General features: G+C 35.8%; 1 protein-coding gene across 6 annotated transcripts in view; it reads right to left on the bottom strand.

Annotated features, from left to right (window-relative positions):
- Positions 1-20,872, bottom strand: part of ANGPT1 (angiopoietin 1) — a 308,232-nt gene that overhangs the window by 120,849 nt on the left and 166,511 nt on the right. For 4 of the 6 annotated variants that reach the window (XM_021088688.1, XM_021088686.1, NM_213959.1 and 1 more), the window contains 1 exon segment: positions 6,686-6,841. In XM_021088688.1, coding sequence (XP_020944347.1) covers positions 6,686-6,841 — 156 coding nt within the window. 6 annotated transcript variants of the gene reach the window in all.

The raw sequence follows: 20,872 nt of genomic DNA, 5'->3' as shown, positions 1-20,872 counted from the left end.
AAATTTAAATAACATCATTGAGTGTGGTAAACTGGCTTTTGTGCCTCCTGATGAGCTGCAACAGGAAGTGGCCAGTAATTCTACAAAGCACTCCCACCACCATGTTCAACTCAACCTAATTAAGCCTTTAGACTTAACTTTCAGCTTAAAAAACAAAAACCATGGGGATGGAAGAGTAAAAGTACATCTTTAAGAAATATTCGGACAAATTAAGAATACAGGGCAGTATATAGAACTCACCCAGTTTCTTAAAAATCTCAAGAAAAAAAAAAAGCCAAACAGAGAAAGACAAATATTTTATGTTATCACTCGTATGTGGAATCTCAAAATTAAAACAAACTAGTGAATATAACAAAAAAGAGACTCACAGATAGACAAAACAATTTAGCGGTTACTCGTTGGTAGTAGGATATGGGGGAGAGGCAAGAAGGGGTAGAGGATTAGAGGTACAAACTACCACGTATAAAATAAATAAGCTACGAGGATATATTGTACAGAACAGAGAATACAGTACATATTTTATAATAACTATAAATAGACTATAATCTTTAGAAATTGTGTATCACTATGTTGTACATTTGAAACTTCACTAGTTACTATGCTGGTGAAAGAAATTTTCTTTTGTGAAAGTTTTTCCTTTTAAAAAAGGTTAGAGGCACTCAACCTTTTCAACTATTTCTCAATTTAAAAAAATGGGAGATTGCTCCAAATTAAAAGGGACTATTAGGTCTTGAAAAATGAAATGCCTATAAAATTTGTGGTAGAAACTGAGGAAATATGAATGTGATAATTAGATAATCTTAGAGAATTATTATTAATCATAACATATATTTACTATAATTATTATAAAGTATACCATATATTTTAATTTGCATAATATGTAAACATATAGTGTATTTATAACATAATGATAACCTCACCAGGTTATGGAATTTAATAGAGATAGTACTTAATACAGATGCAAAAATTGTGGGTAGAAGTTAACTTGCCCAACAGAGCTAATACACAGAGGAGTCAGAATGGAACCCAGGTTAGCCTCCCTGAGTCTGAGTTCCTTCCCATTGGCTCATGTAGCTGTACACAAGCAACTTCTCTCTGGCAAAGAAAGGTTATCTCCCTTCAGTCAGTAACAACTGTTACCAAATGATTTCTTTCAGTCACCAACAGATACTCTCCTTGTTGTAACTGATAGCATCTGACTTCCTTCCAGTACTTATCCCAACATGAAACTAGCACTATGAGGCAAGAAGATGACCCAATTTCTCATGTTCCTCAGAGTAGAGAGAAAATACATCCATCCAATGTTCTCAGTCAGTCAGAACACCTTTGCAGTAGACTGCTTCTATTCAAAGTCCTACTCTGACCCATCCACTTTTGTGGGTACATATTACCATCAACACACAACCCTTAGGACACAGCCGTTGGACTTGGGAGCACTGAGTTGAGATCTGCAGAAATTAAGAGGCTAATATTAGTGAATTTCATCATTCATAAGTATTTATTGAGAGCCTACTGTGTAAAAGTATTGTTTTAAATTACAAGCATACAGCAGTCAGACAGACCAAATTCTTGCTCTCTAGGAGTCTGTATCTTGGTGCAGGCATTAGCTCACTTTTTCTATAAAGGACCAGACAGCAAATATCTTAGTCTTCACAGGCCCTGGTGCAACTACTCAATTCTATTTTATGGATAAAGCAACCACACACAAAACCAAAAATTTTATTTACAGAAAAGACGGCATTTCAAATTTGACCTGAGCCCTCTCCTAATGGGTTATCAAACACTTTTTCCAGATTTTTTGTGAGAAAAAAGTTTTTGTGAGAAAAGTAATTACCACTCCTTAGTAAATATACTTTATTACCATTTCAATTACCAAAGTTAAATGTTTATTCAACTATCCTCTCATCAAGTTAAAGAGACAGTAGTTCAACTTCAAGAGATGCCCCTTCAAACCTGTTTCTCCCTAGAGATTGAAGCTCATTGATTAAATTGTTCCTGAACTGCCTTAAAATTTTGATTATAGGATTCAAGTCCAAACAACAGGTGTGACAGTTTGTGACTTCTAAGAAGCAGATGATAAAATGAGATTATACATGCAGGAAATTTATTAGGGAAATGCCTGTGAAGGGGGAAAAAAAAAATGGGAATAAGCTAGAGTTGGCTAGGATCCCCTCTGACTGGGATGTAGATCTAAACACAGCCAAAAAGAGAGGGAAGGAAGTGAGGCTAACTAGAAGTCTTAGCCAGCAGGGCAGTTGTGGGAAAGTTTGGCAAGGCTGATGGAGATCCCTTAGTCATGTGTCAGTGGAATCCTAGAGCTCCCAGGAGTGGGTTTAAGTATCACTGTCACAGTGTGTTATTGGCTGGAAGTAGCTGCTGAGGATTATGGTCTCTGCACCAACACATTGATATGGATTTCGGACCACAGCACCTGGGGCTACTGCTTTCATACACCCTACAGAGTAAGAGATTGGAAAGGTGCATTTTTATGATGGTGAGCAAAGGCTTCAGAGCTAATTAATTTGATGGGATGTTAAGAAAAATAAAGGTTAGAAAAGTTTTGTCATATTAATTTAACTCAGTTAAACTCACTGAGGATAAAGACCTCTTTACTTATTATATGCTATTTAGTACATATTAAAATATCTTGCATCAAGCAGGTACACAAAATGTATCTTTAAAATTAGTAAATTCCATTTATAACAGTATGTTCTCATATAAATGATTGGAAGTTGGAAGAAACTTAGGCTCAGTGTCTAGAGAACTTCCCCACAGTTACACAGCCAGTAAGTGTCAAGGATAACACTGGATGCTAGGATTACATGAGATGATGGGCAGGTTCATGGTAAAATGGCAGTAGCTGGTGGTACCCCCAGCAGCAGCAGCATCTTCATCATTTATAGAAAAATCTAGTTGCTAATATTACATTCACCTTAAACTGTTTTATCTGATTTCTATCTTACCCTCAGCTTGGACCCAAGTTGTATCTGCAGCCTTTGAGAGAGAAAGGACTCATTAGAGAGAGGTAGTATGCAGAGAGAGCTGCTAAAGCATGTAGACCCTGATGCCAGATTGCCTGGATTCAAATCCTCCCTCTAATATTTATTAGTTTTTCCCCCTGGGGCAAGTTGATTTACCTCTCCGAGTTTCAGTTTCTACATCTTTAAATAAAAAATAGTAATAGTACTTACCCATAAAGTTTATAAACAATTATCGAAGAGCTCATATACATAGAATTGCTTACAAAGAGACAAGCACAGATTATTAAAGGTGAATATTTATGTTGTTTGTTGGTCTACTAGCATACCTCTAAACAAAATTAGCCTGAGCAATAAGTCAGAAATAGATTCATACTATAGGACGAGACATGAATAATGTCTGAAACCAAGCCCTTCACACTACATACTTGGAAAGAAGAACTAGAAGAGGAAATATTGGTACAAACTGATAATAGAGTAAGAAAAACACTGAAAGCTAGACTAAAGAGGAAGGAATGGGCCTAGTGTTGATTCCTGATTCACACCTCCATGACCAGTAGGGTTATTCAGATGTGTTAATTATCTGTCTCTTTTCTGATCATGATGCTTATTGAACACAAGAGTATTTATAAATGCCATTGCAACAAAACCAAGGCTCTATCACATTTTGTTAAGTTCAAGTCTAGAAGGTCAGCACAGGACTAGAAAGTAGTAAGTTACCTATCTTTATAACATCATCATGTGAACACTAGGACCCAAAAATATACTGCAAAACTGTTGGCCTGAATTTCTAAAAAAAAAAAAGTGAGGATCTGAAGTCAGTTTAGAAGAAGTAGCACACAGTAGAACTGAATATAGTAGAAAAAATCTAGGAGCATACCTGCATAGCATTAAAGAATCTATTGCTTTATAAATGGATTTATTCTTTTGTTTATTAAAAGAATACAGTGTACTGAGATTAAGGATAATCCAGGAATTACTTTGGTATTGATTGATTGATTGATTGACTGATTTTTAGGGCTGCATCCATGGCATATGGAGGTTCCCAGGCTAGGGGTCCAATCAGAGCTACAGCTGCCAGCCTACACCACAGCCACAGCAACGAAGGACCCAAGCCAGGTCTGCAACCTACACCACAGCTCATGGCAACACTGGATTCTTAACTCACTGAGCAAGGCCAGGAATCGAACCCACAACCTCATGGTTCCTAGTCAGATCTGTTTCCACTGTGCCACGATGGTAATTCCCAGAAATTACTTTCTAAACTTGGTCTTGTATCAGAATTTGAGTGCATTTGAATGAGTAAGTATAAGTAGAACATGTACTGTTGCAAAGGTTCAAATAAGCACTTTGTGAGTATAAATTCACCTGAAAAAAGACTGGAGCATCACAGCTACAAACAGCAGAGACATTAGAATGAAGATGAAATGAAGACTTCCGGACTCACTTTTAAGGTAGGACCAAGTTTGTCTAAGTCATTGTCAGACAACCTATTTCCACTTCCATTATGTTGCAAGTTCTGATGGATTTGTGATTTTAAAGATGTTTTCCAAGTTTCAGCTACATTAAAATTCTTCTTGGTGTATCTAATAAAAAATTTCATTGGCCTTTAATGACTAATCAGCTTTAGTTGCTTTATATAGACAGTATGTTTTTTGGTTGTGAATTTTCTGTATTATTTCTATAAAGTACACATTCTTAATCTTAAGGATGCAGAACAAGTTATCACTTAAAATTTTACACAGCCTACATTTTAACAGTTTAGGGATTAGTATGCCTACAGTGGGAAACTTTTCCCTCCACAACTTCACTCCCTAGGTGGAAAGAGAACAAAAACAACTCAATCTGGGGAATGGAAAAAAAAAAAACAAATGCTGCCATGTATATCATAAAACGTATTATAACAGAAATGCATAAAAGTTTCAAATGATCAACCAAGGAGGATAATATTAACTGTGTGTTTCAAATTTTTAAATATATAGAATACCGTGTAGGAGTTGGTGAGCATTCATTTCTAATAAAAATAAGAGAATACACTAATATTATTTACACCACAAGAAGCCACTGTTTATAAATAAACCAAGCTTGCTCAGTGTGATGATAACTGATTACATAAACTCTCATAATTTTTAGTTATAGTATGTAGTTTTCCCTTCCTTATACCTCATAGTTATCTGATGATAGTGTGCAACAAAAAATATTTTCCAAAGTCTATGTGATTTGTTGCTCCAACATGATCCACATTTATTTAATTAGTTAATTATTAGCATTACTAATCAAAGAGGACAGAGAAGGAAAGAAACAAGTATGCCTCAGTTTGAGTACCAGATTCAATTCACTTGCTAATCGATATGAGAAAATTGAATTTTCTGTTGTAAATGGTCTTCATAAATATTATTTATACATGGGAATGTGGTTTATATAATATAAGAGGCTCTATCTATGTAAATTGTTTCTCTTTACATATCAACATTTGATCTGTGATGATATTAACACAAATGAACTCAAATAGAATTATAGTTGCATCTTATTTTGAATTTATATTCTTAAAAGAGTTAGCATTAGAGGCCATTGGACTGAGGTGGTTCTAAAGCCTTGGTAAAGTACATAAACAAACCAAAATCTAAGCGAGAGCTAATGCCCTTGAATCCAAGAAAATAAAACTTAAGAACAACCAATCACAAACAGCCGACTAGGCTTTCCCAAGTAAGGCAACTGCTTAAGCTATAGCCAATCAAATAATTTCATTGCTTTGCTTTGCATCTTCTCTGTTAAAAACTTTTCCCTTTGTTCCTGCAGTAGAACTACTTTCGGTTAGGTGCTGCCCAATTTGAATCAAGGTTTGCACAAATAAGCTCTTGAAAATGTTAATGTGCCTCAGTTTATCTTTTAACAATATAGTTCACCTTTGATTCTGAAAATCAACAGGATTAAGACAAAATCATCCTCTGGGTTTCAAAATGGTAACCTGAATAACCATTTCCATGGTTAAAAGGGCCTGAAATATCATCTTCTAGTCTTCAAAAATGGCATTTTCATTAAGCTATAATAATAGGCTTGTGATTGTGATAATTAAAAGGCACTTTACTGATTTGTACATAACTGTCATTGTCCAGAGCAGGGTAAGATGTGTATATATGTGTGTAGGTATATGTAAGGAAAGAGTTTACACACATACATATATAAGGAAAGAGTGTTAATTGACATATCATTATAAAATCATACTGAATAAAAAAAAAAATCTACATATTCTAGATGAGTTGGTTTGGGGTTTTCCCTCCTATCCAACGAATGCATAAAATCTCTATAGGTGCCATTATAGCCAGAGTACTACCAGAGACAAAACAGGATAGGTCAAAAATGTACATCAAAAGCACCAATTTGACACAAATGGTTATTTTGTTTGACATATATCATATCACAGTTGGTAGCTGCAGTGTTTGTTTGAATTTAAACGCTGATTAAGTCCTTTGCCAGTCCTGTTTTTGCAAACACATACAAAGCTAAATATACCAACTCTCATTAAATCAAAAGAAACATGCATAGAATGTCAGGCAGTCGCTGTTATTACCAATAAACAAAAATGTATATGTTTTCGCAATCCCGGTGCTAAAATGTGCTCTGTGTTTATGGAATAAGCTATAGGGGAAAAAAAAAAAAAACATCTTCCCAGTAAAGAGTGTGTCGACTCTGGCTCGGGGGTGTACCTGGGTCTCAACATCTGTCAGCTTTCTGGTCTGCTCTGCGGTTTGAGAGAGGAGGCTGGTCCCTATCTCAAGCATGGTGGCCGTGTGGTTCTGAACTGCATTCTGCTGTATCTGGGCCATCTCCGACTTCATATTTTCCACAATGTAATTCTCAATCTGCAAGAGAAAAAGGACAAAACACTACATTATAAGCAAAGCCATTCGTTTGGAGCATGAAATATTTACAATGACAAAACAAGACACAGCTGGCAAATCAGCCATCTGACAGGAACCCTCTGCATTGCTAGGAATTGAGGAAATGGGAACAGAGCACATAGGAATATAGTTGCTAACACACTCCTTATATAATATACACACACATATAATTAACAGAATCATAATGAAAATTTGTGCTCAGTGCTTTCTCATTTAACTCTTACAGCAAAGATGTGAGAGTTAAGCACAGATGACCTCCTTTTTTTTAATTTTATAGCTAAAATTTCTGGGGAAACAGAATCAGAGAAGGTCACTGATGAGCTAAGGTCACTAAGCAAAAACACAGCAAAGTTAGCACAGTCATTTTAACATAAATCTTGATTCTCTGGTCTTTTCATTACACCATATTGACAACTCATCTCTGAGAAAAATTCAGCCTCCTTTATAATGAAAAATAAAAGACCATGCCGGGTTAGGAAAATGGGACAAAGAGTGGGAGGAGGGTAGATGCCTAAAACATAAGCCTTTAAGGGAATATTAAAGTATAAGCAAGAGCATATGAAATGAGCTGCAGAGCCTCAGAGCTAGCTAGAACTATTCTCAGTGCTCCTTTGCAAGCTCAAAAGAAGGGACTGAATATATGGTCCACAAAGCAGCACTTGCCCTTCTTGCCTCGGAGAGTAACACTTAGTCCTCTATGGTGCCATCTTAGAGAATATTATGGTTGTAAAATAAATGGTACCGTAAAGGCCAAGAAGAATTATTACATGACTTACAATGAGGGTGCCTGCTAGGCACCTAGGAAAATAAAGCTAAGCACACGCACTGCTTGAAAATTACAGAAAGAAACTTGCACCTTCCTGTCAGTGCACTTAATTTTCTCCTGCTATTGTGTTGTAACTACATTTTATTACCTAATTATACATTGGGGAAACTGCATCCCAGAGGAGTCAAGTCCAAGGCCACACACTGCAAAAACAGCCAGACTTGGATTTGAGTGCTGAAGTCCTTAACTTTCATACCAATACTGTTAACCACTTGATAGTTCTGCCAAGTTGTGTTTCATAAGCCAGGTTCCAAATCATTAACAACTACGTGATTTTTACTGATTTAGTGACCCAAAATACATCCACTATTTTATAATCTATAGTAACACTATTGTCATGTGACAAATATAGCCTAAAACTAAATTCTTCTTTGTAAACTTTGGCAGTTCACTCTCTAACAACCTCTCCTTCTTATTTCTATTCATCAAACATGAGTCTGCCCAAGTGAAAGAAAATAAAAGGTTAGAATCAAGCTCATATTGTTATCAATAGGTTCTGACTTTGTTCTTGATCAATATAAGTTAACACCCCCTTCATCTTTTATTTCCAAATAAACATGGAACAAAATTAAACCTAACAAAAATTCATTATAAAAAATACAAAGTAGATTAGAATACATACTTGGAAATTACCTTAACTAAACATAAGGTCTCTAAGCTCAATTTAATTTTGGCTTAGTTCCAACTGATCTAACATATTTAAACAACAAGAGGAAGGTAAGGGACAGGAAGGTAGGTTGTTTTTGATTCTATAGCATATGATCCTTCCTTTCTTAATAACTTCCCTTAACTTAATCTTTTGGGAACCTGTCTTTCCCCCTTCAGAATACATGCCACTCTACATGTTTGAGCCTGACAAACCAGAATGTTCTGCTCTTACTCAGAGAGGGTGAATTATTCAAGAATGAGAAAAAATACTGCAAGCACGGCTATTAAGTTTCAGTTACACAATATTGTCCAACTACTCTACAAAAGAACTTCTTTTTCTTCTATGGGTAGTAAACTAGTAACATGTCCCATTCTGCCATCATAAAACCAGAGCTAGCCTAAGAATGAGACCATGTCAGAAGGATAGGTAGGAAGATAAACAGACATGCAGTCAGGAGATACAGACAGAAGGATACTTTCAGAGCACCTCAGTCCTGTTATGTTTTTTGTCAGACCACCCTTGGACTTTTAGTTGTAAACTACGTGATGTCCCCTTGTGCAGACCACCTTTTTTTTTTTTTTTTTTTTTTTCTTGCTTCAATCACATTGATTTAGGTTTACAACACAACCAAAAAAAAGTCTTGACTGATAAATCTGATGGACGCTTAGCAAAGGAAACTTTGGACAGACAAATATTAGCAGTATGTTCCTTGCTCATCCAGGGAATTTGTGGATGTATATAAACATATGTATATCTCAAAAATGGTAGGTAACTCTCTATCATAGAGATGATACTTGCCATATATAGCTGACATTTATCCATTGTCTACTATGTGTCAGGCATTAAGCTAAGTGCTTCCTTTTTATAACAGCACTTAAAGCTCACAGCAACTTATATGGTAGGTACTGTTATAGCTGCTTTACAGGTGAGAGTGTTAAGGCTTAGAAAATTCACAACTTGGTCAAGAACAAACAAGAACTCAATCCTGAGGGCCAAAATCCCATGTTTTTAACCTCTGAACTAATCATCTTAGCACTACTTAATTACTTTATGTATTTTATTTCATAGCTCCTAAACCTTGTGTGTTCATCAAAACTATCTGGAAAGCATTTTAAAAATGAAGATGGAAGGATAACACACCAGCGCTTTGAATCAGAATTTTCAAGGGTATGGACTAGGGAATTATATATTTTAAAAAAACTTCCTAGTGTAATTCTGATTCAGGCAAAGAACAATGCTTCTCAAACTGTGGTCCGTAGAAAAACTTCCTGTACCAGAACTATTTGTGAACAGTCTACCATGAGATGAGAAAACTGTACCAGAATGAAAATTATCTATGTTGCAATAAATGCCATTTATGACAAACACACAGAAATAATAATACTCAATGGAGAAAAGCTGAAAGCCTTCCCACTAAAATCTGGAACAAAACAAAGGTATTATTCAACATAGTACTAGAAGTCCTAGCCACAGTAATCAGACAAACAAAAGAAATGAAAGGCAACCAAAATAGGAAGAGAAGAGGTAAAACTGACACTGTATGCAGATGACATGATACTATACATAGAGAACCCTAAGGACTCAACCCCAAAACTACTTGAACTGATCAATAAATTCAGCCAAGTAGTAGAACATTCAGAAATCAGTCGCATTTCTGTATACTAACACTGAAATATTAGAAAAGGAATACAGACATACAATACCTTTTAAAATTGCACCCCCAAAAATCAAATACCTGGGAATACACTTGACCAAGGAGCTAAAGGACTTATATACCGAGAACTATAAAACTTTAATCAAGGAAATTAAAGAAGATTCAAAGAGACGGAAAGATATTCCATGCCCCTGGGTTGGAAAAATGAATATTATAAAAATGGCCATACTACCCAAAGCAATCTACAGATTCAGTGCAATCCCTATCAAATTACCCATGACATTTTTCACAGAACTGGAACAAACAATCCAAAAGTTTACATGGAACCACAAAAGACCCAGAATTGCCAAAGCAATTCTGAGGAACAAAAACCAAGCAGGAGGCATAACTCTCCCAGACTTCAGGCAATATTACAAAGCCATAGTCATCAAGACAGTGTGGTACTGGTACCAAAACAGACAGGCTGACCAAGGGAACACAATAGAGAACCCAGAATTAAACCCAGACACCTATGGTCAATTAATCTTTGACAAAGGAGGCAAGAATATAAAATGGGAAAAAGGCAGTCTTTTCAGCAAACATTGCTGGGAAACCTGGACAGCTGCATGCAAAGCAATGAAACTAGAACACACCCTCACACCATGCACAAGAATAAACTCAAAATGGCTGAAAGACTTAAATATAAGACAAGACACCATCAAACTCCTAGAAGAGAACATAGGCAAAACATTCGCTGACATCAACCTTATAAATGTTTTCTCAGGTCAGTCTCCCAAAGCAACAGGAATAAAAGCAAAAATAAACCCATGGGACCTCATCAAACTGACAGGCTTTTGCACAGCCAAGGAAACCAAAAAGAAAACAAAAAGACAACCTACACAATGGCAGAAAATTGTTTCAAATGACCCAACTGACAAGGGCTTAATCTCTAGAATATACAAGCAACTTACATATACAACTCCACAGCAAAAAAGCCAACAACCCAATGCAAAAATGGGCAAAAGACCTGAATAGAGATTTCTCCAAGGAAGATTTACAGATGGCCAACAAGAACAGGAAAAAATGCCCAACATCTCTGATTATTAGAGAGATGCAAATCAAAACTACCATGAGATATCACCTCACACCAGTCAGAATGGCCATCAGTAGTAAGTCCACAAATAACAAGTGCTGGAGGGGGTGTGGAGAAAAGGGAACCCTCCTGCACTGTTGGTGGGAATGCAAGCTGGTACAACCACTATGCAGAACAGTATGGAGGTACCTTAGAAAACCATACCTAGAACTACCATAAGACCCAGCAATCCCACTCTTGGGCATCTATCCAGACAAAACTTTCCTTAAAAAAGACACATGCACCTGCATGTTCATTGCAGCACTATTCACAATGGCCAGGACATGCAAACAACCCAAATGTCCATCGACAAATGACTAAATTAGGAAGATGTGGTATATATACACAATGGAATTCTACTCAGCCATTAAAAAAAACACAAAATAATGCCATTTGAAGCAACATGGATGAAACTAGAGACTCTTATACTGAGTGAAGTAAGTCAGAAAGAGAAAGACAAATACCATATGATATCACTTATATCTGGAATCTACTATACGGCACAAATGAACCTTTCCACGGAAAAGAAACTTATGGACTTGCAGAACAGACTTGTGGTTGCCAAGGGGGAGGAGGAGGTAGTGGGATGAATTGGGAGCTTGGGGTTAATAGATGCAAACTATTGCTTTTGGAATGGATTAGCAATGAGATCCTGCTGTGTAGTACTGGGAACTATGTCTAGTCATTTATGATAGAGACTGATAATGTGAGAAGAAAGAATGTACACACATATGGGTAACTGGGTCACCATGCTGTACAGTAGAAAAAAATTGTATTGGGGAAATAACAATAAAAAAATTTTTAAAAAGAGAAAATTATGTTGCTAAGCACGCAATGCGTGTGTGAGTATGTGTGTGAAGAAAGTAATGCTCTGTTTAATTTACATTCAGATGCAAGCTTCTTACCTTGTTCACAAAATGGCAATTTCCTTATGTAAGAGTGATTTGAGCCATGAAATTTATTCTATGTCCATTCCTTGCTTACCAAAATATTTCAAATTACAACTTGATCTATGTAGATTTCTCTCCTGAGAGAGAATTTGTTAATCAGTGACCTCCAGTACAGATAATTATACATCAAGTTCTTATACAGTTAGTTAGTGGAAGTTAATTCTCAGAGCTTGACTTGCTGTGGGTGTAATAATAATCATATGCCTCAGTCTCCATAGAGGATACCCTCTGGCATAGAATGACTACTTCAAGATTCAACTGCTTTATGGTCCTTATCTATGTTAGATACTATCTATTCATTTATTCTGTATTATTGTGCATTTTTTAAACTATAAAATAGCAGCGAAGCAAAATATTTGCTTTATGCCAGCATTCATCACAAAGAGCCTCCCAGTTCTGCTGACCCTTCTGTAGAAATAAAGTAGATCTTCAACCTACACTAAAATTCCTATTTGGGATGCCATGATGAGTAACATGAATATAACTCCAGCTAATTATTTTTTAATCAAATTGGGCTGCTTTCCCTAAAAGTAACTGCCTTTTAATGGAAAAGGTAATGGCACACTTAAGTAGCAAAACCAGATGTAGTTTAGATTTAAGGAGAAGAGAGGCAGAAGTCAAATATACAATGTGTGATTAATAAGGACTACTTCATCTTATCTCTAAACATTCCTGTGTAGATGTATCACTATGAAATACATCTTGATGTGCTATATTAACAGGATTCAGGAAAGATTTGCAACAAGTTTGATTGTCTTCGTACATTCTGTACTGGTTTCAAAATATGTTTACAGAATATGATGGATAATTCAAGGTTCAACATTTTATAGACATCTAAGATATGCTGACCATGAGAGCTATAGGGTCATAAAGTAGGAGATTCCCAATCTGAATCAAAAATTATTTGGGAGTTCCCGTCGTGGCGCAGTGGTTAACGAATCCGACTAGGAACCAGGAGGTTGCGGGTTCGATCCCTGCCTTGCTCAGTGGGTTAACGATCCGGCGTTGCTGTGAGCTGTGGTGTAGGTTGCAGACGCGGCTCGGATCCCACGTTGCTGTGGCTCTGGCCTGGGCCGGTGGCTACAGCTCCGATTTGCCCCCTAGCCTGGGAACCTCCATATGCCGCGGGAGCGGCCCAAGAAATAGCAAAAAGACAAAAAAAAAAAAAAAAAAAAAAAAAAAAAATTATTTGACTATATTGCTACTCTCAGTGTCTGACTCCAGAGCTTTCTAAATACTGACCAAAAAACTATTAAAAGGATGCAGGATGTGATTTAAAGTGAGATAATAAACAATAAATGACGACTTTTAAGCAAAAATTAATGCTACATTTATAAGGTGATTTAGTGTTTACAAGGAGCTTTCATACACTGTCTGACTTGATTTTATACCAACCTTACAAGGTTGACTCCATTTTAAGGTTTAAGAAACTGAGGCTCAGAGACCTTAAGTATCTTGTTAGAAATTAAAGATTCAAATATATCTTCTGATGTTTCACAAATCTTAGAGGTGTGGGAACTGTTTTGCTGTTGGATTAGTTGGCTTGTTGACTGATTGACTTAATGATTTCATTTTTAACCAGCTCACTTAAGAATTCATTTACTTTTTCCTTTGAGAAAAACATACATTAGAGGTGATTACTTCACTCTGCTTCACCATACTGGAGGCCAAGTTAATCTGAGGTAAGTTGAGAGGTTTATGCCCAGGTATTTAGAAATTTTATTTGCTAAATTTTGTACTTTTAATACAGTGGGTCATTAAAAATCCTCTCATCAGTGCATACTGTTTTTTTCTTAGCATGCAGTTTATAACATGTCTGTTTTTCTTAACCCATTTTATTTCTTATAAACTGCTGTAAAATAGAACAAAGAAATAAGAACAATGACAACATGATAAGCTTCTACTAAGGCTAAGTATATACCAGGTTTTATAAAAATATAGCTCACTGACTACTTAAAATAACCCAGGCATTTTATTATCTTTCCTCATTTCACTTATTGATAAGGAAACAGGCTCTAGAGGCGAAGTAAATTTTCTATGAGCACACAGTAAGTCAGTGATAGAACTAGTATATTGCTTTGAAAAGAATCCTAGAAGGCCCTCAGAATGTGCTCCTTCCAGAGGACAGTCACCCATTAAGCACAAACACACTATCACGAATGACATAGACAAATTCTGGTAACGCACAATATCCATGCAGGGAATAAGTAAAATGAAGGCAGAAATGATCAGGTGAAACTGTTCAAAGACAGATAATTTTTCATTTTTAATTTAATGATTTTCATGGTGATTGATGGCTATAACATCCTGGGAAATGTTATAGGTGGTAAGAAGCAAATATATAGTTCACTTTATGATAAGCAGTGTTATTAAATAGAGAAAAATATTTTAAGTTAAGATTATCAGCCAGTTGTAATTCATTCATAAATTGCTCACCCATGTCTTTTGCCCAATGACTAATGGAGAATTAATGTTACCATTTTCTACTACAAAAGAGGATTTTGGGAGAGATGTCTTACTGGGACCTCAAAATTCTTGCTGCTTCATGTCCATGAGAACTAAAATCTGTGTGGTATTATGTGTGTCTTGCATGTGAAATGCATTATTTATCATTTTACTTCAAGAGATCACTTCGAGGAGTCTCTTAAAGGACAGTAAGTCTTAAAGCACAAAGAATAGAACTTCTCCATGTAATTCTTAAGAAAATAACATTTTAAACTCTATAAAAATTGACAAAGGCATTGTTCGCTTAAAATATGTTGTAGATTAAGTGGACTCTCATTGAATGTGGGTGCATATGGTATTACTCAGTTACGGCAAAACAACCATGAAATAAAGTAAAAGGGTAAATATAGGAAAGCAATAAAAAGGTAAAGCAATGCAAAAAATGCCTTAAATGTTGACGCTTTTATCTAATATCATTGTTTCATAAATCAGTGGCAATATTAACAATGCAACTATATCTAGGTTTATGCATTTTATAAAACATTATGGCTGATGTCAAATATATTATCTGTAAGAATTTCTATTATTAGAACTCCCAGCACACTGCTTCTTCTTTCACAAAATGGAGAAGTATAATTAATTGTCTTTTTTTAGACCAACAGATCTATTTTAGCTAACATTTGACAGTTTCTATATAGATATGCATGACATGAATCCCATTTCTCATTTTGGTATCTGAAGGAATAGTTAATTTAAAGAAGAAAAAAAAATCAGAATAAGTGAATTGGAAGAGATATTAAATATTATGAGCTCCAAGGATCTCATTTTACAGGTGTGGTGAATGAGGTTCAGAAAGGTTATAGAAAGCAAGGTGAAACAACTAATTAATGTCAGATGCCAGGCTGTGACCACTCTGTAGGAAACTCAGACTTAAATCAGTAGGCTGAGTCAACAACAATGGCTGCTGGTACTGTTGGCTCACCTCACATTTCTTTTCCAGTTCCTTGCTTTCTGCTCCTTGATTTACTTCTGATGGTTCCTGATTTGAGGCTACCTTTTTACAATAGCAATTCATGCTTATCAGTTTTAGGGGTTTTGACTTTGCCCTCTGGACTCTAACACCCCTTAGCTGCTTCACAGTCATTGAGCCTTCATATCCCCCTGATATTATTCTCCTTATGCATCACCCCATAAATGGATAAAAACTGGTACCAGATTCTATATTAGTTCTGGCTAACCTTGCATCAGTTCACTTTAGTCCTAGCAAACATGTGCTGAATGCATCCTATGTACTGAGCCTGGTGTCAGATATTACAGATACAAAGAGTTGAGTCTTGTCAAAAATAGACACTTACAGATGGGTCATTTCAACAGTTGGTGAATAAATATTCTGTTGGAGTTTATGTCTGACTATTCCTCCTTGTAAATATTCTTATCTCTTTTTAATAAGAAGCTCTCAGATACTGAAATTAATTATGCAAGGGGATCTTTGTTAGGTCCCCTCCAATGGAGTAATGCTAACATCCTTGTTGAAGCATATAGAAAAACTAAGCTTCAAGGGCACTCTAGAACAATCCCATATGAAAAATTCTTCTTCAAGTTGACATTCACATATAGTGCCCCATATTTGGGCCAAGACCAATGAAAATCATTCTCTCTTCACATGAACAAGTACCAAAACACATTTTACTAGCATGGGACCTCTCCTTAACACCCACCTTCTCACACACAGAAAAAGTCAGAGTTATGAAACTTTAAATATTTTCTAAACAGGTATTACTGTTTATTCACTTTGTGAACCTGGGCAAGTCACTTATGCAAACTGGATTTCAGATTTTCATCTAGAAAATGAAGGGCTGGATCTTTTGAAGCTCTCAAATTACTAGATTTAAAATGTCCTTTACAAAGAACAGGAGTTTGTGATATTTCAATATTTATTTACTGTAGTAAATCAAAATATGGGTGTATATATCTACGTCTATAAAATATAAAGTACATATCCTTAATGGTAGTTAGGAAACAATGATATAGGAACAAAATAGAAAAAGTCTCTATAGCAGGCACATCTGTTTTAAGATAAAGAGCTAGAATTTGATTTCTTTAATTTCCAGGCACCATTCTATCCCACTGTTCCTTGACTTCCTCCAACACAATCTGGCTTTCTTCCTATGTTTCTTATGTCAATGAATGGCACCACCACCACCTATCCATTCATCTAAGCCACAGGGAGTTGCTGTTCACAATTCCTTGTCTTCATTTTCTATATTCAGTCAGCACCAGATTCTGTTGCTTCTGTTTACTGAAGACTGCCTAGGTCCATCCCTCTCCCCTCTTCCCTTTCTCCCTACCATATCTCATTATCCTCGCAGACACTGACTTAGGTCAGACACTTACATTTTTTTTCTGGATTTGTTAATGGCTCCATAATTGGTCTCCTGACGCCAGACTTGCTTCCTCCAATATATCATCCATGGCTTAATCGAAGGGATCAGTCAATGTAAAATACAAATGTAGCCTTATCTGCTACTTTTTTTTTTTTTGTCCTTTTAGGGCCGCACTTGCGCACTTGCCCTACTTGTTCCCAGGCTAGGGGTCCAATTGGAGCTGTTGCTGCTGGCCTACACCACAGCCACAGCAACACCAGATCTGAGCCACATGTGTGACTTACACCACAGCTCATAGCAACGCTGGATCCTTAATCCAGTGAGCGAGGCCAGGGATTGAACCCTCAATCTCATGGTTCCTAGTCAGATTCATTTCTGCTGAGCCACGGCAGGAACTCCAACCATGGTACTTTAAAAACACATTCAGTAGCTTCCAACTGCCTGCATCAAAAGTCGCAACTCCTTAATTAGCACTGAAGAATCTTTATCATCTAGATTCAGCTTCCCTCTCTCTACATATACCTTCTGCTCTAGACACATCAAATTGTTTGCCTTTATTCAAACATACATTGTTTTCTTTTGCTTCCATGCCATTGCACATATTTTGCTCTGACTGGAATGTTCTTTTTTCACCTCATCTTCCTTTTCCTAGGTTAGGTCCTGATTTTCCAAATCAGTTCAAATTTTTTCACCTTGAGGGCTCTTTTCATGACTCCCCTGTCTATAATACCTTCCCTTTTGTACTTCTAGAGCATCCTATGCCTCTTTTTTTTTTTTTTTTGTAACAGCATTGTCTACCACCCTAAAACACCTCCTTAAGGGCAAGTACTGTCTTGCTGAGCTATGTATCACTCTGTGCCTGGCCCACAGTGAGTGATGGAAATATTTTAAGTGAATACATGAATGGATGAACTTGTGTATGAAACTACTAATGGCCTCCAACTGTAAGCTTAGCCTAGCTACTTTTGTTCCTAAAAGTATGAATTCTATTACATTACCAATTTTCAGTGGTCTTTTTGAATATCAATGGGATCAATGTAAATGATGCAAAGTAGGTAGACCTGAAGATAAATATCCTTACTTACTAGACCACACAACCCTATCCTTTCTGCATGTATCTTCCCTACTTTTCTTTTCCTGGTTGTCTATTATGGGTAATTATTTAAATTACATAAAATCCAGCAAACGCATTGAAGATGAACCAAGTATTAATCACTGTGCTATACAATGAAAGCAAGAATGAGCAAACTTGACTCTGATGATCAAGACTGCTTATAGTGCAAACAAAGCACTAGACTGAAGGTACAAATGTCTTGCCTGCCTGTTGGGGTGATGAACGAAGGAATGAATTTTCTAAATGAGGGAATCAAGGATGTCTTCTCAGAAGCAGTCTCAACTGAATATGGCAGGGAGGGCACAAATTTCTTATGTCTGCCTTAATGTACAAAAATGTAACCTGAAAAACCTGGAGGATGGGGGAATAAAGAAGGAAGCCAGAAAAACTCTGAAAGCATGCAAAGAGTTGTGCTTCCTTATGCAAGATGACTTTCCTGACTACCTCTTGGAATGTGTTGTTCAGGAAACCAAGAGATAAATCAGTCAGAAGCAAGGGCATGCCACTGAGACCACACACACAGTATAAGGGTATACTATCAGATTTTTAATATCAGATTCATATAGAAGAGTCAAGTTCTTTACACATAACTAATTTTTCAAACACATTAAGTAAAAAGTTCACTCCCTTAAAAAAATGTATAAGTGCATCTGTGTATGTGTCTGTGTATTTACTTGCATAAATATGCTCTTACACACATATATTCTTATATTCTCAACTTACATGTGTCAAGTTCTACATTCATACTTTGTGGTTCTGTTCATTTCATTGTTTATCTCATTAAAGGTCCACTTAAAATAACTAATGCATCACTTTCCTTTGGATGAGGTATATTTCATGTCAAATTTAATCAGTATAGATGATGCCTATTAAACAGCCAGGGACAGTTACAGTATTCTGCTGAACAACCAAGAAACTTTTCTTTCAAATTCTATATTTACAGTTAGATATTCTTTCAAACAGCAAAATGCAAACACAAATTTCTTTAATTTAACGCTTTTTAGTTTCATTCTTATCTGGAATGAAATTTAACCCCCTGCACACGACATAAAATTCTTTCTGGTTCACTTACAAAGACAGCGCTTTGACATCTGAACTACAGACCACCCCAACAGAGGGTAGAGTGTGGGGAAATGACAGATTAAAAAAGACTATCCGCAGAATAATTCTAGGAAACATCTTCCACGAACTACATTTTTTTCTCCTATGACAAATGGCAATGATACAAACAAGTAGCTTATGATGTTCAGTTTTTAAAGGAAACCTCCTGCATTAAACAAAAACACCACAAAACAGATCATTCAATCTAGACACCTAACAAATGATTTAAGATACATTGTAACAGAAATTCAGAAATCTTCGTAATTATGGAATTTACAGATTTTCATGAATACCATTACTAGGAAGAAAAATGCCATCATTTTACTCTGGTCTTTCATCTGAAATTGCAAGGTATTACCACGTAAAATCTGAACTTATTCCATATAAAACCTTTCTGTTCAATATTCTGACTTTTTTAAACTATTACTTTTGCATATATGCTGCTTCTTTTTTTCAAAAGAAAGTTGTTCTGTTCATCTTGTCTTTGTAATATCTCAAGTTTATGACTGCTTTTTTAAAGTTAACTTTTATCTGCTTAAATGTGGCAAAATTAATGGTAAGAGTATGTGTGCCTGTATGTGTTTTTCCTACAATAAGGGTTTCCTCAATGGAATGTACAATAAGTTTGTACAGGTATAAAATTGTCGAAGTCATTGTGTAATACCATTTCAAATCATTATGTATAAGGTCTAACTAGTTTTTCCTGAGTGATATTTGTTGTATAGTTTTTACTTAAATTAGCTTTGGTCCCAAGTACTGGAAAGATCAGTAGGATGGAAAGAGTCATTCGAAGCATGAGAAAGGGACAATGATTGCTGACATCATATAAATGAAATAAAATCCCCATTTTTCCTTACTTTGATCAAAGGAGGACAGACACTGGGCATTGTTTCTTCTTTCACAAAGCCCATTCTGGTGCCCTAGTGATGCTTGTTACATCTCAAGTATTACTGGAAGGGAGCCCAAATTACCATTACAATGAATTAGTCTCTCTTTGAATTAACCACACAGCACAAGAGAGAATGAAACTGAGCATGAGTAACTGTCTGAAATACCTGCTCCCATTACCACATGCATTGCCAGAGGAATTTTGTAAAAGTTTATTTTAAAGACTCACTTATCAAGTTTTGGGAGCTGTAGATCATCTCACAGCATTCCCTTTGATTTCATCCCCATCCCCAACAAGCAAAGACCACTCAAAATCCTTTCTTTTTCACTAACTGAAAGAAGGTTGGTCTAGTTATTGGAAAGTCTAAATCTTGAAAACAGAAATATTTTAAAATCATGAAATACTGTTAATAGACACTATGAAGCTACCATGAAGATTTAGCAGGCATCATATTTTGACATATTTGCTTGAATTTGTGGTGTTTTTTAGTAAGAAATAAAATGTTACCTAGACAACCAAAGCACCTTCTACAAATACACACCAAAATTAACCACTATTCTGAAGTTGATGTGAATTTATACTACATTAGGTATATACCCAAATTAATAAGCTATACCATCTAGTATATTTTCTAGATTTACAAAAACATTACCTTATTGTATGGTTCCTTAAACTCTCTTATTTTTTAATCAACATTATGATTTTGAGATTTAGAGGTATTAGCATGTAGTTTTATTATTCATTACAGGACTGAGTTAGTTTTAGAAATTTTAACTACTAATAAAATAGTCTTGTATCAATAATAGTCTTGTATTATATAGTCTTATAAATAGTAAGGTTTGACTTACTCAGAAGAGAGAAATACAAAC

Source organism: Sus scrofa, chromosome 4 (assembly GCF_000003025.6).
Source record: "Sus scrofa isolate TJ Tabasco breed Duroc chromosome 4, Sscrofa11.1, whole genome shotgun sequence".
NCBI classification, from domain to species: Eukaryota; Metazoa; Chordata; class Mammalia; order Artiodactyla; family Suidae; genus Sus; species Sus scrofa.
Note: the sequence above shows the minus strand (reverse complement) of the source record. Positions and strands in the feature narration are given on the sequence as shown.